This window comes from Capricornis sumatraensis, chromosome 2, assembly GCF_032405125.1.
Source record: "Capricornis sumatraensis isolate serow.1 chromosome 2, serow.2, whole genome shotgun sequence".
NCBI classification, from domain to species: domain Eukaryota; kingdom Metazoa; phylum Chordata; class Mammalia; order Artiodactyla; family Bovidae; genus Capricornis; species Capricornis sumatraensis.
In genome coordinates this window covers 20,309,071-20,335,640 of record NC_091070.1, presented here as the reverse complement: position 1 = coordinate 20,335,640, position 26,570 = coordinate 20,309,071, and the positions used below count along the sequence as shown (strand labels likewise).

Sequence of the window (26,570 nt, the reverse complement as noted above, 5' to 3'; positions counted from 1 at the left end):
ATGGTATCTTACTGTGGTTTAAATCTACATGTCTCTTATGACTAAGGGTGATGAGGATCCTTTGATGGGTTTATTAGTTATGCATATATCTTCTTCTGTGAAGTGTGTCCAGATCTTTTCCTCACTTTCAAAATTGAGCTGTTTGTCTTTATTATTGACGTGTAACAGTTCTGATATTTTTAGATACCACTAAGTCATCAGATGCAAGTTACAAATATCTTCTCCCCAGTCTGTGATTTTTTTTTGTTTGTTTATCTGAATCACTTGTAATGTCATCAGTGTCATTGTTATAGATTATTTTATCAAACTAAGGAGGACTTGTCCTTTCGAAGGAAATGTGAGATGATGAAATTATATCAGAATCTGAACTTGTATATTCACTTCTGGACAGTTCACCTGATCTGGGGATTCCAGTTAATGAATCACAACACTGCTTAAATGAGAGCTAGAGAACAGTGAGCATGGCGTTAAAATATACCAGTATATAAATCTCTTTCTCTGTTATCAAGCAATAGTTATCTGTCTTTCCTTTGTGTGTGTGTGTGTGCACGTGCGCGCACACGCTTGCATGCGTGCGTTCAGTCACTCAGAAGCTGTCTTCTAAACTAACTTCATTTTCCTCTAAAATAACTTCTTTTTCCTTCCCTTTTTCTTATTCTTCTCCTGCTTTAAAAACCTAGCACAGTGTTGTACATTCTACGAAGGAGGACTGGTTCTCAGTATTGAAACTTTAAATTATGAGCAGCATAGTGACTTGATTTTCATTTAGAACAAGAGTTAAAGAGGTTTTTATAAGACTAAGGCTTTTGGTCTAGGACAGAGATTAGCAAACTATGGCCTAGAGGCTAAAATCCAGCTTGATGCTTGTTTCTGTAAATAAAGTAAATGAATATGTTGCATGCTTTCTGTGGCTGCTTTCACACTGTAGTGGCAGACTGGAACTGTTGCACCAGTGACCGTCCGGCCCACGGAGCCTAAAATATTTACTGTGTGGCCCCTTATAGAAAAACTTCACTGACCTCTTGTCTAGAGAGAAATAGGTCCATGAACTTGTAGGCAGCAGTAAAATGAGGCATTTCTGTCTGAGACTGCACTGAGGCACCACTCATGATGATAAAGGTGGATGCTATCCAAGAAACTGAAACTTGTCAAGACCTTCTCTCTTAAAAAGTGCAATCTATTCATTAAAGTCGCATTGTGAGCACAATACTCATCACCGTCAGAAAAAGGCACTTTCTGTGGTGTACTCAAGTGAGTTGTATAGATTGATGTATTCCCCCCACTGCCTTTTTTTTTTCCCCTTGTGAGGGTACTATTTTATTATATTTAGGTACAGAAATTCGGAAACAGATCTCTAGTTTTCTTGCCATATCTTTTTTTTTTTAATTGCAAGATATTTGCTTTACAACATTGTGCAGGTTTCTGCCATACATCAACATGAATCAGCCAGAGAGATACATATTCCTTTCCCTCTTGAACCTCCCATCTCCCACCCCATCCCACGCCTCTGTGTCCCCCATCGCCTTCTAAAGACACTTTGTAAAGCCCTCTCCTTCCTGTCTATCTCTGTTCATTCTTGTAGCCAGCCCCTCCATGCCCTGAGAGTAATGCTAGAGAAGTGAGACATCAAGCAGTGTATCAGGGTTAGGCTTGGAGAACCCAGGATGACTGGGAGTGGGGAGGTGATCTGCAGAGGGAAATTACCCAAGAAGTATAAGAGGCCTTCTTTGTTGTTGGTACTGGGAGGATTTGAAAAACCCTATGGATGATTTGCCCTTGTAGTAGCCACGTCTTTCTAAGATAAATGAGAGTGACGTTAAGAAAGCAATAAGGATTTCTCATGATCTTATTCACTGAACTTTGTATTATGTGGTGAGTATTTTTATTGATAGGACTAATTAGAGAATCTCATTAATTTCTGTCTTTTATCTGTGTTTTTTCCAGTGTTTATTTTAAATCTGTCTGCTGTGTCATTTGTGTTTTCAGTAAAATGCTTCAAGGGTCCTTGTTCTTTAAATCAGTATTCAGTTTTACTTACCTTCTTGTTCATCAGTTATTTATTGACCTGTGGTTACTTGAAATTCTCCTACCTCAAAAACAAACAGAGTTTTGTGTAATTAAATGGAATTTTTGTAGATAATTGCAGTCATTATTGAATAATATTTGAGACATAAATACCAGGTACCTTAATGTTTCTTTATCTTAGAGACACTGTATCTCATTATTGTCTGAAATTTCAGACTCTTGTGAGAAATTGCTTTTCTTTTAATGTCATCAGATAGCCAAACTATTAGATATAATTAATTATGACCTAGGAGTTGAATTAGGATGAAATAACTTAGTGTATAATCATATGTGAAGAGGACTTATTTCATTAATATTCTACTTTCTTCCCAATTTATGTTCATTAGAAATAATATTTAAATAGAACTCTTTTTCTTAATACACAAATTTATTAAAATAGGATTATTAATAGGGGCACATTTACTTGTTAAGAATGGTTAACTGTGATTATAGTCTTAATCTCAAATGAGATATATATGAAATTGTTATGTTTGCTAAGAAGATTTGTGCAAATTTAAGAGATTCTTAATTTTTATAAACCAGTAGAAAAACGTACTTATTTTTATTTTGGTTGTTTTCAAAGATGTTTTTAGTAAATTATTAATATATTAAAATGTTACAAGTTTTTCACAGAAACCCTAAGCTAAACATTTTTTAATGTAATATATTTTTTCTGAGTTATCTTATGAATAACATTTGTTACTTCCGAAGTGCTATCAGTTGCCAGGCCCAGAGATATGAGAGGGACATAGAATCTGTTCTTTTGATGGCATTAAGTTGGAAATACACCAGGAAGCCTTAATACAAGTTAAGTTAGTTCTGACATATACCATGTATTTTTTATGAACCTGAACATGTTTATAGTTAGTAGGTAGACAGAAGTGTCTTAAACAAAACTGTTGAAGTCATGCACGTTTGTTGAAATGATAGCTGCCCTTTTCTTAGATGTGTTTTATGCCTTGTTGAAATTTTTAAATTTTATTACTTGTTAGTCACTAGTTTGTATGTATTCAGAGTTGTAGATTTATATAATAATAGAATGACAACATTTTTTCCAGCTTTCTATCTAAAACACTTTGGAGGAGGAATCTTTTATTTTTATTTCTATATGTTTCATACTAGACATTTATAAATAAAGGACAACATAGTTGTGTTAATGACTTTATCATCATTTACTATTTCACTTGAAAATTACAAAGAATAATATTCTAGTTAACTTCAGGTACATACAAATATTATTTTTAATAGCCCAAGAATAGGACTTATATTACTAAATGGTTAAATGCTCAGAATATATTCCAATAATTTAAATTTTATTGAATATAGAACTAACTTGGAAAATATACACGAATTATGTGATATAAAAACAAATATTTATACATTCCTTTCTTACTGGATTTCACCCTCCCAGCTCTGTTAATGTGTGATTCAGTCATTTAATATGATTTTATAGTTCTTCTATACTTACATGCAATCTGTGGTTTTGATCAGGTGTTTCTTTTTTTCTGCTAACGTAAGTTAATTGTTGTAGCACAGCTAGTCTCTGATTATCCAAGCTAAGTGAGAAAAGAGTACAGAATAAAAAATTACAATTTAAAAATTAAAACATCTCAGTCAAGGCAGTTTTTAACTTTTTTGTTTACTAGCAATTTCTGCAAACACCCCTCCCCCCATCACTTCAAAAAAATGATATCCTTTCAATTTAATTTCTTATTCTGGTTTCTGTTAGAAGTGCTAAGAATGAATAACTCTTTCTGAAAGACAGAGGGGTAGAAAGTGAAGTTTTGGATAACCTACATGCTGAGTAATCCTCCTTTGAAATACAGCAAATGAGTTAAGGATTTAATAGAATTTTTTTCCTAATTTATCTCAGGAATAGTCTGACCCCTCCCCCCCCAAAAAAAAACAGCTACTATAGAAAAGACCATATTATAAATATTTTCATATTCTGTCTATGACCCATAAGTACTCAAATAATCCTATTTAATTAAGCAGTTTTTCTGATTCTACTCATTTTGAATCAAGTAATTGTTGAAATGTTCTGCAAACCCTTGGTTATACTATTAGTATATTAGAGGGAATTTTATTGTCATTTTTCAAGGAGTTCACTTAAATAAAAATTCTTATTGTGTCCTGTTCTTATTGTAGTTATGGAAGAGAAATCTTTTAGCCTTGCCATCAAGTTGAAATTGCCCTTTAGATTTCTCATGTTTATAACCTCAGTAATTCTAGCTAGTAAAACAAAAACTTCATAAATATTCAAAAGGCAGCCTGGACCAGATCCAAACAGTTTCAGTTATATACCTCATTGTCTTACTAGAAATTTGTATTTTTTATTTATGTTCCCTACCCACCATTTGATATGGCTGTCATAGATCTTCAAAGTTTAGAATGAATTTTAGTATGTAGATTTCTAAAATTCCATTATTAGAAGTCATTTTATCTTATATAGTTCATCTGTGTAAGAGTTTTTTTTTTTTAACCTATATTCCTCTGCAATCAATAAAGTTTCTAAACCTTTTAGAGTTTTGTAGATAGTTGGCCACAGCAAATTGTGTTCCTAAATTTCTCCATAGAGTTCTTGTAGAACCATACAATTAGTAATGTTCATTAAATATTATAGTTTAATTATCACCAACATTATTATACATCATTCATTGAACTTCCCTTAGATCCATTTTGACACCATTTCTTCTTAAAAGTAACATAAAATGAAAAAACTGTGAAGGTAATCACACAAATTTTTTATCTTGCGGTTTGAGCTGTATTAAAACTTACAGCAGCACTTCCAAATGGCCACTTAACATTGTAACTAGTGGTCAGATGACCTTAAAACAACATTAAATTTGTATATATTGTAACTTGAATTGAAAATCTTCTGGGAGGAGAAAAGAGAAGACCGCTCTTGTAAAGCTGACTTAAATCACTTTTAATACCTGATTATGTATGTTGACATTTTGTCCACTGTTTAGCATTCCCTTTTGATTTATGCCATGCTGAATTACATGTAGATCATTGTTTTTAAATATTTTGAAGAAAAGAAGTTACAGTTCATTTTCTTAAACTGTTAACAAGTTTAAAATTAGTGTTTCATGAAGGAAAATTTCTGAGTATTCTAATGGCTTTTTTAAACAAATGATTTATTTGCTAGGTAAGTTCTCTTCTACGCTTTATGAGACTGGTGGCTGTGATATGTCACTTGTGAATTTTGAACCAGCAGCAAGAAGAGCGTCCAATATCTGGTATGTGTGAAGTCGTGTTAGGGGAGTTTATGTACTTGCATAATAAGTTTGCCATCTTTAAAGTTTGTAAACCTTGAGATAGAAGAGTTATTTGTTTATATTGGCTTAAATAAATTCACATTATGCATTGGTTGCCAAAAAGTAGAACTTTTTACTTTGGAAAAAAAGAAAGCCATTATTAAAAGCTATTACATGTTTTTGTTTTTTGTTTGCTATTATATGTTTTTAAAAATTAAGTAAAAATTTCCTATAGATGTTACTGTGGGATAGTGGTTTCCCACAATTTCAAATTTAACTCTCTATATATTGCATGATGGAAAAAACTTATTAGACAAACATTTACACAACTACGTTCAAATCCATCAATTCTCTTTTTTGGTGTAATTTCAAATTTTTATTTCTGTGTGAGGATTTCAGCCAAGTGTCTTTTTAAATGATTGTCTTTCATTTTGTTTTAAAATGTGTTTACCAACTATAAGCAGGAGGAATTTCTTAAAATATGACTCATGTGTTACATTTAATTTCTTTTCTCTCCTTCCCTCAGGAAGAAATTATGTAAGATAACAGAAGTTTGGAGGAAAGCAAATAAGAAATAGAAACCTTGATCATATAACACAGTTATAATTTAGAATGTGTTAAAATTTTTCTGAAAGTTTTTACTAATCTGTTCAAATTGCTGTATTGAAACTCACTGTTGCTTGGTTAGCTCACTTTTTTTTTCCTGCAAGGGTCATTTGATTTTTATTTTAGGACTCCTGTTTAATAATGGGACACTTATTTAAATGTTGCATATCTATGGGTAGTTCACTTAGTTTTTTCAGTTTTGAGGGGCTATTTAAAGCAATAAGATCTTATGGTCACTTAGCATGAACATTAAAAAAACTGTACTCTTTAAGCTCTTTTAATACTGTTTCAGAGTTTACCCCCTCAGATTGAATTGCGGTGTTTAGATGATTTTGTAACTGTGGAAGCAACAGGAGGATGGAGCACTGAGAACAATTATGTTTAACATAATTCAAGATAAGAACAATTCCTTACACCATAATGTGTTAAGGTCTCAAGTTTTGAAATCTAAACTAGAGTGAACTGTGGAAATGGAATTGTCATGTTCTGGACTACCATATAGATTAAATTTATTGTGGCTCCTGGCAATATGTTAATTGCTTTCTTAAACAGTTTTCACAGGAACCTTAAAATCAGTTCATTCGTGTCCGACTCTCTGTGACCCCATGGACTTCAGCACACCAGGTTTCCCTGTCCATCACCAACTCCTGGAGTTTACTCAAACTCAAGTCCATTGAGTTGGTGATACCATCTAACTATCTCATCCTTTGTCGTCCCCTTCTCCTCCCGCCTTCAATCTTTCCCAGCATCAGGGTCTTTTCACATGGGTCAGTTCTTCACATCAGGTGGCCAAAGTATTGGAGTTTCAGCTTCAGCATCAGTCCTTCCAATGAATATTCAGGACTGATTTCCTTTAGGATGGACTGGTTGGATCTCCTTGCAGTCCAAGGGACTCTCAAGAGTCTTCTCCAACACCTCAGTTCAAAAGCATCAATTCTTCGACGCTCAGTTTTCTTTATAAGTCCAACTCTCACATCCATACATGACTACTGGAAAAACTAGTTTTGACTAGACGGACCTTTGTTGGCAAAGAAATATCTCTGCTTTTTAATATGCTGTCTAGGATCCTTCCAAGGAGTAAGTGTCTTTTAATTTCATGGCTGCAATCACCATCTGCAGTGATTTTGGAGCCCCCCAAAATAAAGTCTGTCACTGTTTCCATTGTTTACCCATCTATTTGCCATGAAGTGATAGGACCAAATGCCATGATCTTACTGAATGTTGAGCTTTAAGCCAGTGTTTTCACTCTCCTCTTTCACTTTCATCAAGAGGCTCTTCAGTTCTTCTTTGCTTTCTGCCATGAGGGTGGTATCATCTGCATATCTGAGGTTATTGATATTTCTCCCGGCAATCTTGATTCCAGTCTAGCATATTTCATGATGTACTCTGTGTATAAGTTAAATAAGCAGGGTGTCAATGTACAGCCTTGATATATTCCTTTCCCAATTTGGAACTCAGTTCTAACTGTTGCTTCTTGATCTGCTTACAGATTTCTCAGGAGGCAGGTCAAATGGTGTGGTATTCCCATCTCTTTCAGGATTTTCCAAAATTTGTTGTGATCCACACAGTCAAAGATTTTGGCATAGTCAATAAAGCAGAAATAGAATTTTTCTGAAACTCTCTTGTTCTTTCGATGATCCAGAGGATGTTGGCAATTTGATCTCTGGTTCCTCTGCCTTTTCTAAATCCAGTTTGAACATCTGGAAGTTCATGGTTCACATACTGTTGAAGCCTGGCTTGGAGAATTTTGAGCATTACTTTGATAGCGTTTGAGATGACTGCAATTGTGCGGGAGTTTGAGCATTCTTTGGCATTGCCTTTCTTTGGAATTGGAATGAAAACTGACCTTTTCCAGTCCTGTGGCCACTGCTGAGTTTTCCAAATTTGCTGGCATATTGAGTGTAGCACGTTCACAGCATCATTTAGGATTTGAAATAGCTCAACTGGAATTCCATCACCTTCACTAGCTTTGGTCATAGTGATGCTTCCTAAGGGCCGCTTGACTTCACATTCCAGGATGTCTGGCTCTAGGTGAGTGATCACCCCGTTGTGATTATCTGGGTCGTGAAGATCTTTTTTGTATAGTTCTTCTGTGTGTTCTTACCACCTCTTCTCAATATTTTCTGCTTCTGTTAGGGCCATACCATTTCTGTCCTTTATTGTGCCCACCTTTGCATGAAATGTTCCCTTGGTATCTCTAATTTTCTTGAAGAGATCTCTAGTCTTTCCCATTCTATTGTTTTCCTCTATTTCTTTGCACTGATCACTGAGGAAGGCTTTCTTATCTCTCCTTGCTATTCTTTGGAATTCTGCATTCAAATGGCTATCTTTCCATTTCTCCTTTGCCTTTCGCTTTTCTTCTATTCACAGTTATTTGTAAGGCCTGCTCAGACAACCATTTTGCCTTTTTGCATTGCTTTTCCTTGGGGATGGTTTTGATCCCTGTCTCCTGTACAATGTCACGATCCTCTGTCCATAGTTCTTCAGGCACTCTGTCTGTCAGATCTAATCCCTTGAATCTGTTTCTCATTTCCAGTGTATAATCGTAAGGGATTTGATTTAGGTCATACCTGAATGGTCTAGTGGTTTTCCCTGCTTTCTTCAATTTAAGTCTGAATTTGGCAATAAGGAGTTCATGATCTGAGCCATAGTCAGCTCCTGGTCTTGTCTTTGCTGACTGTATAGAGCTTCTCCATCTTTGGCTGCAAAGAATATAATCAGTCTGATTTTGGTATTGACCATCTGGTGATGTCCATGTGTAGAGTCTTCTCTTGTGTTGTTGGAAGAGGCTGTTGGCTATGACCAGTGCATTCTCTTGGACTCTATTAGTCTTTGCCCTGCTTCATTCTGTACTCCCAAGGCCAAATATGCCTGTTACTCCAGGTGTTTCTTGACTTCCTACTTTTACATTCCAGCCCCCTATGATGAAAAGGACATCATAGGGGTGTTTTTGTGTGTGAGTTCGGAAGGTCTTCATAGAACTGTTCAACTTCAGCTTCTTCAGCATTACGGGTTGAGGCATAGACTTTGATTACTGTGATGTTGAATGTTTTGCCTTGGAAGTGAACAGAGATCATTCTGTCATTTTTGAGATTGCATTCAAGTACTGCATTTTGGACTCTTGTTTTGACTGTGATGGCTACTCCATTTCTTCTAAGGGATTTGCCCACAGTAGTATACATAATGGTCATCTAAGTTAAATTCACCCATTCCAGTCCATTTTAGTTCGCTGATTCCTAAAATGTCGATGTTCACTCTTGCCATCTCCTGTTTGACCACTTCCAGTTTACCCTGATTCATGGACCTAACATTCCAGGTTCCTAAGCATTATTGCTCTTTATAACATTGGACTTTACTTCCATCACCAGTCACATCCAGAACTGGGTGTTGTTTTTGCTTTGGCTCCGTCTCTTCATTCTTTCTGGAGTTATTTCTCCACTGATCTCCAGTAGCATATTGGACACCTACCAGCCTGGGGAGTTTATCTTTCATTGTCCTATCTTTTTGCCTTTTCACACTGTTCATGGGGTTCTCAAGGCAGGAATACTGAAGTGCTTTGCCATTCCCTTCTCCAGTGGACCACGTTCTGTCAGAACTCTCAGAAACATGACCCTTGCCTAACTCAGTGAAACTATGAGCCATGCTGTGTAGGGCCACCCAACCTTGTGCTAGAAGTACTCTTATCCTGTGAGGAAACTGAGGTATTAAAAGAATAGATAACTGTCCAACATCTCATTCAGTTGAGGAAGAGGTTTGAATATAAATACTGTGACCCACAGGTTATGCGCCTTATCTCAACCCTAGGAAAATTTGACTTTGTATTTTGAAGTTTACATGGAAAAGTAAAGACAGTGTAAATATCATATAATTGTTCATGCATTTATTTTTCTTGCTACTGCTTGACAAGCTGTTTATTCCCTAAAGTATTTTTCATTTTATTTTAGTGACACGGATTCTCATGTATCCAGTTCTACCTCAGTTCGATTTTATCCACATGATGTGGTAGGTTTTCCTTTATTTTTATAAAATGATATATTTTTGTTAGTTATATAAAGCAGAAAAATGGTGAGGTTATATAATATTGATTTTGTTGAAAACTATGGCAAAATCACCTTTGCTGTCCCATAATGGATGTCTTCTCATAAGTCCTTTGTTAAGAAATAAATATAAAAGCCCGTAAAGTTGGATTAGCTATATATGAATGCATAATTATACTTCTAAGACCTTTGTCATTTTTGAGATTGCATTCAAGTACTACATTTTGGACTCTTTTTTTAACTGTGATGGGTACTCCATTTCTTCTAAGGGATTTGCCCACAGTAGTACACATAATGGTCGTCTAAGTTAAATTCACCCATTCCAGTCCATTTTAGTTCGCTGATTCCTAAAATGACATTTCTCACCAATGTCATAATCTAGGTGTGCCATTTTAAAACTTCACTTTGAATATTATGGTTTTGGTACATAGCTAACTGATTTGGTACTGTGAGCTGTTGGTTAACTATTAGTTTTTTGTTTTGTTTTTTTATGGTTTCTCACAAGATATATTTTTTTTTATTTTAAAATCTTTAATTCTTACATGTGTTCCCAAACATGAACCCCCCTCCCACCTCCCTTCCCATAACATCTCTGTGGGTCATCCCCATGCACCAGCCCCAAGCATACTGTATCCTGCGTCAGACATAGACTGGCGATTCAATTCTTACATGATAGTATACATGATAGAATGCCATTCTCCAAAATCATCCCACCCTCTCCCTCTCCCTCTGAGTCCAAAAGTCTGTTATACACAGCTGTGTCTTTTTTCCTGTCTTGCATACAGGGTCGTCATTGCCATCTTTCTAAATTCCATATATATGTGTTAGTATACTGTATTGGTGTTTTTCTTTCTGGCTTACTTCACTCTGTATAATCGGCTCCAGTTTCATCCATCTCATCAGAACTGATTCAAATGAATTCTTTTTAATGGCTGAGTAATGCTCCATTGTGTACATGTACCACAGCTTTCTTATCCATTCATCTGCTGATGGACATCTAGGTTGTTTCCATGTCCTGGCTATTATAAACAGTGCTGCGATGAACATTGGGGTACATGTGACTCTTTCAATTCTGGTTTCCTCAGTGTGTATGCCCAGCAGTGGGATTGCTGGGTCATAAGGTAGTTCTATTTGCAATTTTTAAAGGAATCTCCACACTGTTCTCCATAGTGGCTGTACTAGTTTGCATTCCCACCAACAGTGTAGGAGGGTTCCCTTTTCTCCACACCCTCTCCAGCATTTATTGCTTGTAGATTTTTGGATCGCAGCCATTCTGACTGGTGTGAAGTGGTACCTCATTGTGGTTTTGATTGGCATTTCTCTGATAATGAGTGATGTGGAGCATCCTTTCATGTGTTTGTTAGCCATCTGTATGTCTTCTTTGGAGAAATGTCTGTTTAGTTCTTTGGCCCAATTTTTGATTGGGTCGTTTATTTTTCTGGAGTTGAGCTGCATAAGTTGCTTGTATATTTTTGAGATTAGTTGTTTGTCAGTTGCTTCATTTGCTATTATTTTCTCCCATTCAGAAGGCTGTCTTTTCACCTTGCTTATAGTTTCCTTTGTTGTGCAGAAGCTTTTAATTTTAATTAGATCCCATTTGTTTATTTTTGCTTTTATTTCCAGAATTCTGGGAGGTGGATCATAGAGGATCCTGCTGTGATTTATGTGTGAGAGTGTTTTGCCTATGTTCTCCTCTAGGAGTTTTATAGTTTCTGGTCTTAGATTTAGATCTTTAATCCATTTTGAGTTTATTTTTGTGTGCGGTGTTAGAAAGTGATCTAGTTTCATTCTTTTACAAGTGGTTGACCAGTTTTCCCAGCACCACTTGTTAAAGAGATTGTCTTTACTCCATTGTATATTCTTGCCTCCTTTGTCAAAGATGAGGTGTCCATATGTGTGTGGATTTCTCTCTGGGCTTTCTGTTTTGTTCCATTGATCTATATGTCTGTCTTTGTGCCAGTACCATACTGTTTTGATGACTGTGGCTTTGTAGTAGAGCCTGAAGTCAGGCAAGTTGATTCCTCCAGTTCCATTCTTCTTTCTCAAGATTGCTTTGGCAATTCGAGGTTTTTTGTATTTCCATACAAATCTTATTTGTTCTAGTTCTGTGAAAAATATGGCTGGTAGCTTGATAGGGATTGCATTGAATTTGTAAATTGCTTTGGGTAGTATACTCATTTTCACTATATTGATTCTTCCGATCCATGAACATGGTATATTTCTCCATCTATTAGTGTCCTCTTTGATTTCTTTCATCAGTGTTTTATAGTTTTCTATATATAGGTCTTTAGTTTCTTTGGGTAGATATGTTCCTAAGTATTTTATTCTTTTCGTTGCAATGGTGAATGGAATTGTTTCCTTAATTTCTTTTTCTACTTTCTCATTATTAGTGTATAGGAATGCAAGGGATTTCTGTGTGTTGATTTTATATCCTGCAACTTTACTATATTAATTGATGAGCTCTAGTAATTTTCTGGTGGAGTCTTTAGGGTTTTCCATGTAGAGGATCATGTCATCTGCAAACAGTGAGAGTGTTACTTCTTCTTTTCCAATTTGGATTCCTTTTATTTCTTTTTCTGCTCTGATTGCTGTGGCCAAAACTTCCAGAACTATGTTGAATAGTAGCGGTGAAAGTGGACACCCTTGTCTTGCTCCTGACTTCAGGGGAAATGCTTTCAATTTTTCACCATTGAGGATAATGTTTGCTGTGGGTTTGTCATATATAGCTTTTATTATGTTGAGGTATGTTCCTTTTAGTCCTACTTTCTGGAGAGTTTTTATCATAAATGGATGTTGAATTTTGTCAAAGGCCTTCTCTGCATCTATTGAGATAATCATATGGTTTTTATTTTTCAATTTGTTAATGTGGTGAATTACATTGATTGATTTGCGTATATTGAAGAATCTTTGCATCCCTGGGATAAAGCCCACTGGGTCATGGTGTATGATCTTTTTAATGTGTTGTTGGATTCTGATTGCTAGAATTTTGTTGAGGATTTTTGCATCTATGTTCATCAGTGATATTGGCCTGTAGTTTTCTTTTTTTGTGACATCTTTGTCAGGTTTTGGTATTAGGGTGATGGTGGCCTCATAGAATGAGTTTGGAAGTTTACCTTCCTCTGCAATTTTCTGGAAGAGTTTGAGTAGGATAGGTGTTAGCTCTTCTCTGAATTTTTGGTAGAATTCAGCTGTGAAGCCGTCTGGACCTGGGCTTTTGTTTGCTGGAAGATTTCTGATTACAGTTTCAATTTCCGTGCTTGTGATGGGTCTGTTAAGATTTTCTATTTCTTCCTGGTTCAGTTTTGGAAAATTGTACTTTTCTAAGAATTTGTCCATTTCTTCCACATTGTCCATTTTATTGGCATACAACTGCTGATAGTAGTCTCTTATGATCCTTTGTATTTCCGTGTTGTCTGTTGTGATCTCTCCATTTTCATTTCTAATTTTATTGATTTGATTTTTCTCTCTTTGCTTCTTGATGAGTCTGGCTAATGGTTTGTCAATTTTATTTATCCTTTCAAAGAACCAGCTTTTGGCTTTGTTTATTTTTGCTGTGGTCTCTTTTGTTTCTTTTGGATTTATTTCTGCCCTAATTTTTAAGATTTCTTTCCTTCTACTAACTCTGGGGTTCCCCAATTCTTCCTTTTCTAGTTGCTTTAGTTGTAGAGTTAGGTTATTTATTTGACTTTTTTCTTGTTTCTTGAGGTATGCCTGTATTGCTATGAACTTTCCTATTAGCACTGCTTTTATAGTGTCCCACAGGTTTTGAGTTGTTGTGTTTTCATTTTCATTAGTTTCTATGCATATTTTGATTTCTTTTTTGATTTCTTCTGTGATTTGTTGGTTATTCAGAAGTGTGTTGTTCAACCTCCATATGTTGGAATTTTTAGTAGTTTTTCTCCTGTAATTGAGATCTAATCTTAATGCATTATGGTCAGAAAAGATGCTTGGAATGATTTCGATTTTTTTGAATTTATCAAGTTTAGATTTATGGCCCAGGATGTGATCTATCCTGGAGAAGGTTCCATGAGCACTTGAAAAAAAGGTGAAATTCATTGTTTTGGGGTGAAATGTCCTATAGATACCAATTAGGTCTAATTGATCTAATGTATCATTTAAAGTTTGCATTTCTTTGTTAATTTTCTGTTTAGTTGATCTGTCCATAGGTGTGAGTGGGGTATTAAAGTCTCCCACTATTATTGTATTATTGTTGATTTCCCCTTTCATACTTGTTAGCATTTGTCTTACATATTGCAGTGCTCCTATATTGGGTGCATATGTATTTATAATTGTTATATCTTCCTCTTGGATTGATCCTTTGATCATTATGTAGTGGCCTTCTTTGTCTCTTTTCACAGCCTTTGTTTTAAAGTCTATTTTATCGGATATGAGTATTGCCACTCCTGCTTTCTTTTGGTCTCTATTTGCGTGGTATATCTTTTTCCAGCCCTTCACTTTCAGTCTGTCTGTGTCCCTTGTTTTGAGGTGGGTCTCTTGTAAGCAGCATATAGAGGGGTCTTGTTTTTGTATCCATTCGGCCAGTCTTTGCCTTTTGGTTGGGGCGTTCAACCCATTTACATTTAAGGTAATTATTGATAAGTATGATCCAGTTACCATTTACTTTTTTGTTTTGGTTCGGGTTTATACACCCTTTTCGTGTTTCCTGTCTAGAGAATATCCTTTAGAATTTGTTGGAGAGCTGGTTTGGTGGTGCTGAATTCTGTCAGCTTTTGCTTGTCTGTAAAGCTTTTGATTTCTCCTTCGTATTTGAATGAGATCCTTGCTGGGTACAGTAATCTGGGCTGTAGGTTATTGTCTTTCATCACTTTAAGTATGTCTTGCCATTCCCTCCTGGCCTGAAGAGTTTCTATTGACAGATCAGCTGTTATCCTTATGGGAATCCCCTTGTGTGTTATTTGTTGTTTTTCCCTTGCTGCTTTTAATATTTGTTCTTTGTGTTTGATCTTTGTTAATTTGATTAATATGTGTCTTGGGGTGTTTCGCCTTGGGTTTATCCTATTTGGAATTCTCTGTGTTTCTTGGACTTGGGTGATTATTTCCTTCCCCATTTTAGGGAAGTTTTCAATAATTATCTCCTCAAGGATTTTCTCATGATCTTTCTTTCTGTCTTCTTCTTCTGGGACTCCTATAATTCGAATGTTGGAGCATTTCATATTGTCCTGGAGGTCTCTGAGATTGTCCTCGTTTCTTTTAATTCGTTTTTCTTGTTTCCTCTCTGATTCATTTATTTCTACCATTCTATCTTCTATTTCACTAGTCCTATCTTCTGCCTCCGTTATTCTACTATTTGTTGCCTCCAGAGTGTTTCTGATCTCATTTATTGCGTTATTCATTATATTTTGACTCTTTTTTTATTTCTTCTAGGTCCTTGTTAAACCTTTCTTGCATATTCTCAATCCTTGTCTTTAGGCTATTTATCTGTGATTCCATTTTGATTTCAAGATTTTGGATCATTTTCGCTATCAATATTCGGAATTCCTTCTCAGGTAGATTCCCTACTTCTTCCTCTTTTGTTTGGTTTGGTGGGCAACTCTCCTGTTCCTTTACCTGCTGAGTATTCCTCTGTCTCTTCATCTTGGTTATATTGCTGCGTTTGGGGTGGCCTTTTTTATTCTGGAAATTTGTGGAGTTCTCTTTATTACGGAACTTCCTCACTGTGGGTGGGGTTCTATCAGTGGCTTGTCAAGGTTTCCTGGTTAGGGAGGCTTGTGTTGGAGTTCTGGTGGGTGGAGCTGGGTTTCTTCTCTCTGGAGTGCAGTGGAGTGACCAGTAATGGGTTATGAGACATCAAAGGTTTTGGAATAATTTTGAGCTGCCTGTATATTGAAGCTCAGGGGAGTGTTCCTGTGTTGCTGGAGAATTTGAGTGGTATGTCTTGTTTTGGAACTTGTTGGCCCTTGGGTGGAGCTTGGTTTCAGTGTAGGTATGAAGGCATTTGATGAGCTCCTATTGCTTAATGTTCCCTGAATTCAAGAGTTCTCTAATGTTTTCAGTCTTTGGATTTAAGCCTCCTGCTTCTGGTTTTCAGTTTTATTTTCACAGTAGCCTCTAGACTTCTCCATCTATACAGCACCGATGATAAAACATCTAGGTTAAAGATGAAAAGTTTCTCCACATTGAGGGACACTCAGAGAGGTTCACTGAGTTACAAGGAGAAGAGAAGATGGAGGGGGTAGTTAGAGGTAACTGGAATGAGATGCGGTGATATCAAAAGAGGAGAGAGCAAGCTAGCCAGTAGTCACTTCCTAATGTGCGCTCTATAGTCTGGACCGCTCAGAGGTATTTACAGAGTTATACGGGGAAGAGGAAAGGGAGGAAGTAGACAGAGGTGACCAGGAGGATAAGAGAGAGGAATGAGAAGGAGAGAGACAAATCCTGCCAGTAACCAGTTCCTTAGGTGTTCTCCACCATCTGGAACACACAGAGATTCACAGAGTTGGATAGAGAAGAGATGGGGGAGAAAAGAGACAGAGGCCACCTGGTGGAGAAAAAGGAGAGTCCAAAGGAGAAGAGAGTGGTCAAGCCAGTAATCTCGCTCTCAGGTAAACTTGGGTAGTGAAGTTTGGGTTTTTAAATGTACAAAATTGACAACAAAAACCTAAGAGCAAAGGTTAAAAATCTAGAGTAGAGGTTGGATTTTCAAAAATACAATATTAAAGAAAAGAAGCAGAAGGAAAAAGGAAGAAAGAAAAAAAAACAAGAATTATTAAAAAACAAACAAACAAAAAAGAAAAAAAAAACCACCAACAACCATCCAAAGGCTATATATGGTGTTTGCCTTAAAAAAAAAAAAGTCTTTTTTTTTTAATAGTAATAGTAGGTTATAGTAATAAAAATTAGAGAAGAAATAGAAGACTTAACAATTTTTAAAAAGTTAGAAAAAAGAAAAAAAAAAAGGAATGAATTTAAAAATAGTAAAACTATATCTGGCCCTTCTCTGATGTTTTGGGCCGTGTGGGATCACTTCCAAGGTGGTTCCCTCTGTTTAACTTCTTCCGTTTGCTGGTTTTTTAGGCTCACTAGTTCAGTCACGCTGTGGGGAGGGGGGATGCTGCAAACAAATAGCACTGTCGTGTGCACAGTGTCTCCGCCCCGCTTGACCTGTCCCTTCTCGCGGCGCACAAACCGCTCCGGCTCTACGATGCTCAGCCGGGAACCGTCTGGGGCCGGCCCTAGGCTGCGTGCACTTCCCCGGTCCAAGCCGCTCAGGTTCGGCGCTCAGGCAGCCCTCAGAGGCACAGATTCGGCTGGGACTGCGCTTTGTGCCCTTCCCAGGTCCGAGTAGTTCAGGAGTTTGGCGAGCGCGATCGCCGCGGCTTGTCACCTTTTCTGCCGCTGCTGTTCAGCTTTCTGGGTGGACCGCTGGCGTCCCCCGTGAGGCAGATTGTGACTGTCCAGCACCCCCAGAAGTCTTAGCAAAGAAGCCTGCTTGCAGTTAGGTAAGTAAAGTCTCTCCGGGTCTGCAATTGCCCCTTTCCAGTTCTTACGGCTCTGGCTGCCTGTTCCCGGCGGGGGATGGTCTGCAGCCGGCTTTTCCGTTCCGTCCTTTGTTCTGTGCTCGGTCCTGGCGGTGTCTTATGTTCAAGCTTTTCGCGTGGTAGCTATCCCACAGTCTGGTTTGCTAGCCCAAGTTAGATTGTTCTGGTTGCGCGTGGGGCGTTCCTGCCCGATTCTTACAAAGCACTGCAGCCCGCGCCTCCCGCGCGTCCCTGCCCTGCCCCCACTTCCCAATGGCGGATGCAGGCGTCTGTGCTGCTTTTCCACTGGGGGAGTTACTGTTGGGCTTGTAATCTCTTGGTTTTAATTATTTCTTTATTTTTCCTTCCTGTTATGTTGCTCTCTGTGTTTCCAAGACTCGCCACAGACTCGGCAGGGAGAGTGTTTCCTGGTGTTTGGAAACCTCTCTTCTTAAAATTCCCTTCCCGGGACGGGCTTCCCTTCCCGGGACGGAGCTCCCTCCCCACCTCCTTTGTCTCCTTTTTCGTCTTTTATATTTTTTCCTACCTGTTTTTGAAGACAATGGTCTGCTTTTCTGGTTGCCTGATGTCCTCTGCCAGCCTACAGAAGTTGTTTTGTGGAGTTTGCTCAGCGTTGAAATGTTCTTTTGAGGAATTTGTGAGGGAGAAAGTGGTCTTCCCGTCCTGTTCCTCCGCCATCTTTATCCTCTCTCCTATTAGTTATTTTTATATCAGTGTGCATATCTCTCTGTGTGTGTGTGTGTGTGTGTGTGCGCGTGGAGAGCTTAGTGACATTATTGCTCTATTGAAAAAAAAAACATAGAAGATACAGTGGGTATATTTTAAAAGACAACAAAGATAGCACTGCCTTTGTGTGATACATATAAAGATGTATATATTGAGGTTAAAAAAATAAAGTAGAGGAAATCCTTATAAGCAATATATGAGATATTTAGATAAATTTAATGCCAAAGGGATTAATTTTAATGTTTGCTCAAGTCCTTTGTGTTAAATGACAAAGTAGTAGTTTCCATCATTAAATGGTGTGAGAGCCTTGAGATAGCACAATTCTGGCTAGTGCTATGCTAGATGTAGTCAACTTTTGATTCTTTCAGAGGAAGGAGAAACTGGTGAACAGGTGAATGGATGAGTTGAACCTGAAAGAAACGTAATGTGGTAATATCCTGTATAGCCTCAGCTGAGCAGTGTGCCAAAACAAAAATAAATGCGTATGGGAGGGATTTGAAAACAGCAGTAACGATGTTGAGAGAGTATAGGAAGAATTGAGCATTGAAGGCATTGAATCCAGGGCAGAGGAGCTTAGATTTACCATAGTAGTGAGCTTCACAGCTTAATGAGAGAAGGGAAGGGACTGGGAGCGGGACACCACTAATCATTCTCCGTAGGTTGTGGAATGGATCCACCAGCTATACAGCCATAAAATGCTAAAATTTCAAACACTCCCTAATAAAATCTTTCCAAAAGCCCCATCAGTTGATTTGCTTTGTTGTAGTTTTCTTTCTTTGTCACCTTCTGTAGTTTCTAATGATCATAAAGTATCCACAAGAGTGGACTAGTATAGAGAATTAAGGTGGTTTTGATAATCTGCAAGCTGATTGGGTAGCCCTTGAATCATGACTTGATTAAAGATATTTTAAGCCTTTCAGTGCTGATTTTCTTTTAGCTTTCTCTTCCACAGATCCGACTGAACAGACTATTGACCATCGACACAGATTTATTGGAACAACAAGACATTGACCTAAGCCCTGATTTGGCAGCTACTTACGGTCCAACAGAAGAAGCTGCTCACAAAGTTAAACACTATTATCGCTTTTGGATCTTGCCTCAGCTGTGGATTGGCATTAACTTTGACAGACTCACACTTTTGGCCCTGTTTGATAGGTGAGAATGTAGATTTTACTTTTAAATTGAAACGTTTCAAATTACCCGTTGAGTATTTGACTTGGTTTCCATGTTGGAAAGTGTTTTCTATTTTAGAAATCACTTTTATCATTAAGAATCATGCAGCTGTGTTTAAAAGCCAGAGAATATGAGGTGTTAATGGGCGTAAGGTTATACATATTACAGTGACTCTTATTATGAAAGGTTTAAGAGGAAGTTTCTTTCCCTACTTCTTGTCACTAGTCTTAATAGTAAACAGCAGTAGTTAGTTATGAACTTGGTGGCCAAATGCTGCTTCTAGTTTACTCCAAGGAGTGAAAAAGGCTGGACTTACTCTTCCACCTGAAACAATGAAAAACAGATAAAATGCATGAACCAGTGGTTTTCAAGACACAGGAGATAAGACAGAAAAAGACGGTGACACCTGAGAGATAGGAAGCAAGTTATGTGAGCCCTGCAATTGCCCAGCTTACCGCCTAAAGAGAGTTTCCAGGTTCTGATCCTGAAGTAGAGTCCAGTAGACTTGCTGAGTTGAGGAGATGGAGCTGAGTCCAGGGAGACTAGAGCAGCCTGAGCCTGTGGTACAGAACATCAGAGAGAGGATCGCTGCTCAGAGAGAAACTCAGAGATGTGTAGCGGATCCTCTCACTGTTTAGCAGAGTATTGGTAAGAGAGTGTGCGAGGAGACTAGGCCAGGGGAGAGAATCATGTAAAAGAAATCATGTGAATCATGTCAAAGAAATAGAGGCACAGTGCCTGGCACACAGGGCTGGGAATGGTGCCTGTCCTCACCTGCTGGGCTGAAGAAACTCATAATAATTCATATTTTATGGTACATTATGTACAGTACTCAGGAAAGTCCTGCCTTAGAAGTTGGAGTACTTAGCCCTAGTATGGGCACTGTTCCAGACCCACCTAGCAAGTCGTAAAAACAAGACTTGAAAGGATCTAACTGTTTTCAAGTAGTGTAGCAAAGCTCAAGAAGATTTATGGAAATTCAGAAATTCTCACCACATAAAAAGTTGAGGTTCACAAGGTCTGGCATCCAGAGAGTACCAAGCATACAAAGAAATGACAAAACGTGATTTATAATAAGGGAAATAATGAGTCAGTCGAAACCAGCCTTTAGCTGTCACTGATATTAGAATTAGCAAAGACATTAAAGTTACAACTATGCTTTGCATGTTAATAAAAGTTAAGTAGATATGTGGAAAATGCAAAGGAAAAAAAAAGACCCAAATTGAACTTGCAGATGAAAACTAAAATGTCTGAGATGAAAAATACAGTGGATGAGATTAATGGTAGGTTAGACATTACAGAAGAAAATCTTAATGAAGTTGAAAGCATGGCAGTAGAAACTATTGGAAGTGAAACAAAAGAAAAAGAATTCCCCTCCCTCCCCTCAACAAAAAGAACATACAGAATGAAAGTATGCTCTGGGAGAGAGGGGGAGAGAAAAAATCTTGAGGAAGTTAATAGTGGAAAACTTTCCAAATTCGATGAAAACTATTGAAGAATCTCCTTGAATCTCAAGTACAAGAAACATGAAAAAAACTATAGCAAGGCATATGGTTGTTCAAAACCAATAATAAAATTTTTTTAAACTTCAAGAGGAAAAAGATACAGTTTGTATAGGGGAACAAGGATAAGGAAGACATCAGATTTATTGTTGGACAAAATCCAAATAAGATAATGAAGCAGCATTTTTAAAGTATTGAAGGGAGAAAAAGCTCAGCCTGGAATTCTGTAGCCAGCAAAACTGCAAAAGCCAGGATGAAATAAAGATAGTTTCAGACTAGAAAAAACTGGGAAGAATCTTTTTCTGGCAGATCCACAGTACAATTTAGTACTGGATTTCTTTCAGGCAGAAGGATAATAATACCAACTGGAAATATGGAGCTACCCAAGGAAACAAAAGGTGAATGCAAATGTTAACTACATGAATAAATATATAAGATTTCTTACTAATTAAATCTTTTTGAGACATAATTGGATGTTTAAACAAAAATAATGATATATATTGTGTGATTTATAACATAAGTAAAAGTAAATTTCACAGTAATAATAGCATAACTTTTATCAAGATAAACCATATTCTAGGCCATAGTATGTCCTTTACTCCAGGAAAGGACATTTGAAAGTATACTACTATAAGTTTCTTATACTATATGTGAATTGATTTAAGTTTATTTGAGTTAGACTATCATAAAATGTATACTTTAAACCCTAAAGCAAACACTAAGATAACAAAAGAGTTACAAATGGTAAGTTAAAAAAATAAAGGAGATAAAATAGACTTATAAAAATTATTCTGTTAATCTAATATAAGGCAGAAAAAGAGATCAAAAACAGATTGACACAAGATAAATGGCAAGGTGATAGTTGGGAAAAGCCAGAAATTGTCAACTTGGAGAAAATAGCAAGACTCAATTCTTTGCTGCCTATAAGAAATGCACTTTAAATATAAAAGTAGAAAAGATAGATCATCCTAACACTAATCAAATTAAAGTCGGAATAGCTAAATTAATATCAGACAAAGTAGTTTTCATATCAGACAAAGTAGATTTCATTGGAGAAGGCAATGGCAACCCACTCCAGTTTTCTTGCCTGGAGAATCCCAGGGATGGGGGATCCTGGTGAGCTGCCGTCTGCTGGGTCGCAGAGTCAGACATGACTGAAGCGACTTAGCAGCAGTAGCAGCAGCAGCAAAGTAGATTTCAGAGCAAAGAAAATGTTCTTTTTACTCCCAAGATAAAAGGAGGTGGTTGTATAATGATAAGGGGTTAGTTAATCCATAGGATTTAACCATTCTAAATGTTTCTACATCTAAACAATGCTACAAACTAAAAGCTGATAGAAATAGAAATGGATAAATTCACAATTATAATTGAATTCAACATGAAAGTGAAAGTGTCAGTTGCTCAGTCATGTCTGACTCTTTGCAATCCCATGAACTGTAGCCTCTGTCCTTGGAATTCTCCAGGCAAGGATATTGGAGTGGGTAACCTTTGCTTTCTCCAGGGGATCTTCCCAACCCAGGGATCAAACCTTGCAGGCAGACTGACTGCAAGTCTCCCACATTGCAGGCAAATTCTTTACCGTCTAAGCTTATATACCTCTCTCAGTAATTGATAGAACAAGTGTAGAAAATCAATAACGATATAGTAAATTTGAACAATACTGTCAACCAGCCTCAAATATCAATAACCTCAGATATGCAGATGACACCATCCTTATGGCAGAAAGTGAAGAGGAACTAAAAAGCCTCTTGATAACAGTGAAAGTGGAGAGTGAAAAAGTTGGCTTAAAGCTCAACATTCGGACAACGAAGATCATGGCATCTGGTCCCATCACTTCATGGGAAATAGATGGGGAAACAGTGAAAACAGTGTCAGACTTTATTTTTTTGCAGATTTTGCAATATCACTGCAGATGGTGACTGCAGCCATGAAATTAAAAGACGCTTACTCCTTGGAAGGAAAGTTATGACCAACCTAGACAGCATATTGAAAAGCAGAGACATGACTTTGCCAGCAAAGGTCCGTCTAGTCAAGGCTATGGTTTTTCCAGTGGTCATGTATGGATATGAGAGTTGGACTGTGAAGAAAGCTGAGTGCCGAAGAATTGATGCTTTTGAACTGTGGTGTTGGAGAAGACTCTTGAGAGTCCCTGGGACTGCAAGGAGATCCAACCAGTCCATTCTGAAGGAGATCAGCCCTGGGATTTCTTTGGAAGGAATGATGCTAAAGCTGAAACTCCAGTACTTTGGCCACCTCATGTGAAGACTTGACTCATTGGAAAAGATGCTGATGCTGGGAGGGATTGGGGGCAGGAGGAGAAGGGGACGACCAAGGATGTGATGGCTGGATGGTATCACTGACTCGATGGACGGGAGTCTGAGTGAACTCCAGGAGTTGGTGATGGACAGGGAGGCCTGGCATGCTGCGATTCATGGGGTCACAAAGAATCGGACAGGACTGAGTGACTGAACTGAACTGTCAACTAACCTAAGCTGATGGGCATTTAGGAAACACTTCACTCATAACAACAAAATATATGTTATTTTACGTGCATACTTGAACTTTTATAAAGATAAATTCATATTCTAGGCCATAGTATAAGGATCAAATGTAGAAGGATGCAAGTTCTATGTAGTATATTCTCTGACCATAGTTGAGTTAATTATAAATCAGTAACAAAAGAACCTTGGAAAATTCCTAAATACTTGAAAGCAAAATACCTCCGAATAACTCACAAATCAAAGGAGAAATCAAGAGGTAAATTAGAAAATATTTTTAAACTGAATAAAAATTAAACACAGCTTACCAGAATTTTTGTGATGTTGTTAACACATTACTTGGAAGAATTTATAGCACGAATAAGAAGAAAAGTCAGTTCAGTGCCTTCACCTTCCCTTTAGGAAACTTTAAAAAAGAAGAACACATCAAACCTACCTATTCAGAAGCTAGAAAATTGTAAAGAACAAAGTGGAAGTCACTGAGGAGGACTCAGAAGACAGAAAAGTCAAGGAAACCAAAACCTCAGTTAAATTAATGCACTCTAGCCAGGATGACCAGGGCCAAAAATGTTACAGATGAGGGCATGTGAGCTAGGATGTCATGATAGGAATGTGAGCTAGGATGTCATGATAGATTCTACAAGTAATAAATGGATAATAAAATATGAGTGGTTATATGTAAATAAGATAAATTTCTTGAATAATAGAAATTATCAAATTTCACTCTGAAAGAAATATAATACTTAAGAAATACAATACCTATCAAATAAATGGGCATTATAGTTAAACACCTTCCCATAAAGAAAACTATTCAGGTCTAGAGAGTATCAAAATAATATCCCAAATCATAAAAATAGGCTTTTCAACAAGTGGTGCTGGCCCACTGGACTTCTCTATGCAAAAACAAAAAAAAAGAATTACCTTGCGTCATATTGTAAAAGTTAACTCAAAATGGATCATAAACCTCAGTGTAAAGTCTAAAATATAAAATTCAGAAAAAAGCAAAACATAGGAGAAAAGATTTGTGACTTTGGGCAAAATTGCTCAGATGTGACATAAAAAACAGGATCAATGAAAAAATGGATGGATAAATTGGATTCATCAAAATTAAAAGCTAAAAAAAGCTGAAAGGAGAACACATGTTCAGAGACCAATGATGTGGCAGAATGTGGTGTAGCAGGGCTAACAAGAATCACTGGGCTCGGCAAATCTGGAATTCCACATCTGCCACATAAGAACAAATGAAGAGATGCCAGTGTTCCGTTTATTGTTTTGAAAATACTGTTGAACTTATTTTCATCTGGGAGAACTATCAAGTGAAATGGTACAGAGATGTTTGTGAATTTTATTTTTTAGGTCAATAGATCATTATAAATAGGGCATTGACTTAATAAAAACAAATGAAAACACTTTTATGATTATAAATGCAATTTTTTATGAAATACATAGAAAGACTTTAAGGTAGAGGCCAGCCACAATCCTTCCACCCAGAGAGAACCATTATATCGATATATGGTGTATTTTCTTAATAGAACTTACATCTTCCTACAGTTCTATGTCCTGCTTTTTTTGTATAGCGATGTACTGAGCATGTTCCCGTGTCAATAAATGTTCTTTAAAATCAAGACTTTTAGTACTCTTGCCTGGAAAATCCCATGGACGGAGGAGCCTGGTAGGCTGCAGTCCATGGGGTCGCTAAGAGTCGGGCATGACTGAAACGAGTTAGCAGCAGCACATATTTTACATTTTGTGAGTAGCATTTGCCTAAGAAGTAATGAGACAAATAGTTATTTTTTTGGCATTATCTACAGAAATCATTTTAATTGCTGTATGTAGTATCTTGGATTTCATACTGCTTCTTTTACACGGTCAGTTTAGTAAAATATAGAACTGTCTCAGAAACTGATAGAGTAACTTTTTAATTTTCTAGAAACTTCTTTGAATATTTTTCAAACTTATTTCTTTGTATATTTCCTTTATTTGCCATCCAAGTTGGTTAGTTATTTGGCAACAAATTTGACAGAAAAGCAGATGTTAAGAGTAAAGTTATAACATAGAAATTAAAACTATATTATGTATTAGAACTTCACAGTCCTCTGTAGCATGCTTTATTTGCACATAAGAATGTGTGCTACTGTTGGTGGGAATGCAAATTGATACCGCTACTATGGAGAAGAGTATGCAGATTCCTTAAAAAACTAGGAATAAAACTACTCTATGACCCAGCAATCCCACTACTGGGCCTATACCCTGAGAAAACCATAATTGAAAAAGACACATGTACCCCAGTGTTCATCACAGCACTGTTTACAATAGCTAGTACATGAAAGCAACCTTTTCTTACTCTTCTATCTTTTTGCCTTTTCATTCTGTTCAGGGGGGAACAGTATGAAAAGCGGGAATACTGAAGTGGTTTGCCATTCCCTTCTCCAAGTAGGGAAAACCACTAGACCATTCAGGTATGACCTAAATCAAATCACGTACGATCATATAGTGGAAGTGACAAATGGATTCAAGGGATTAGATCTGATAGACAGAGTGCCTGAAGAACTATGGACGGAGGTCCGTGACATTGTACAGGAGGCAGGGATCAAAACCATCCCCAAGGGAAAGCAATGCAAAAATTCAAATGGTTGTCTGAGGAGGTCTTACAAATAGCTGTGAATAGAAGAGAAGGAAAAGGCAAAGGAGAAAAGGAAAGATAAACACATTTGAATGCAGAGTTCCAAAGAATAGCAAGGAGAGATAAGAAAACCTACAGAAATAGAGGAAAACAATAGAATGGGAAAGTCTAGAGATCTCGTCAAGAAAATTAGAGATACCAAGGGAACATTTCATGCAAAGATGGGTACAATAAAGGATAGAAGTGGTATGGACCTAATAGAAGCAGATGATATTAAGCAGAGGTGGCAAGAATACACAGGAGAACTGTACAAAAAAGATCTTCATGACCCAGATAGTCATGATGGTGTGATCACCAACCTAGAACCAGACATCCTGGAATGTGAAGTCAAGTGGCCCTTAGGAAGCATCACTATGAACAAAGCTTGTGGAGGTGATGGAATTCCAGTTGAACTATCTCAAACCCTAAAAGATGATGCTGTGAACGTGCTGCACTTAATATGCCAGCAAATTTGGAAAACTCGGCAGTGGCCACAGGACTGGAAACGGTCAGTTTTCATTCCAGTCCCAAAGAAAGGCAATG

The 26,570-nt window shown here is 37.2% G+C and overlaps 1 protein-coding gene across 2 annotated transcripts in view; it reads left to right on the top strand.

Moving 5' to 3' along the window:
* PCNX1 (pecanex 1) overlaps nt 1-26,570 on the top strand; it is a 184,813-nt gene that overhangs the window by 82,557 nt on the left and 75,686 nt on the right. Inside the window, exons 7-9 of one of the 2 annotated variants that reach the window (XM_068961318.1) lie at nt 5,216-5,306; nt 9,875-9,932; nt 19,145-19,347. In XM_068961318.1, the coding sequence (XP_068817419.1) occupies nt 5,216-5,306; nt 9,875-9,932; nt 19,145-19,347 (352 nt within the window). Of the gene's footprint in view, nt 1-5,215; nt 5,307-9,874; nt 9,933-19,129; nt 19,348-26,570 lie in introns of both variants that reach the window. The other variant, XM_068961307.1, reaches the window with a different exon arrangement.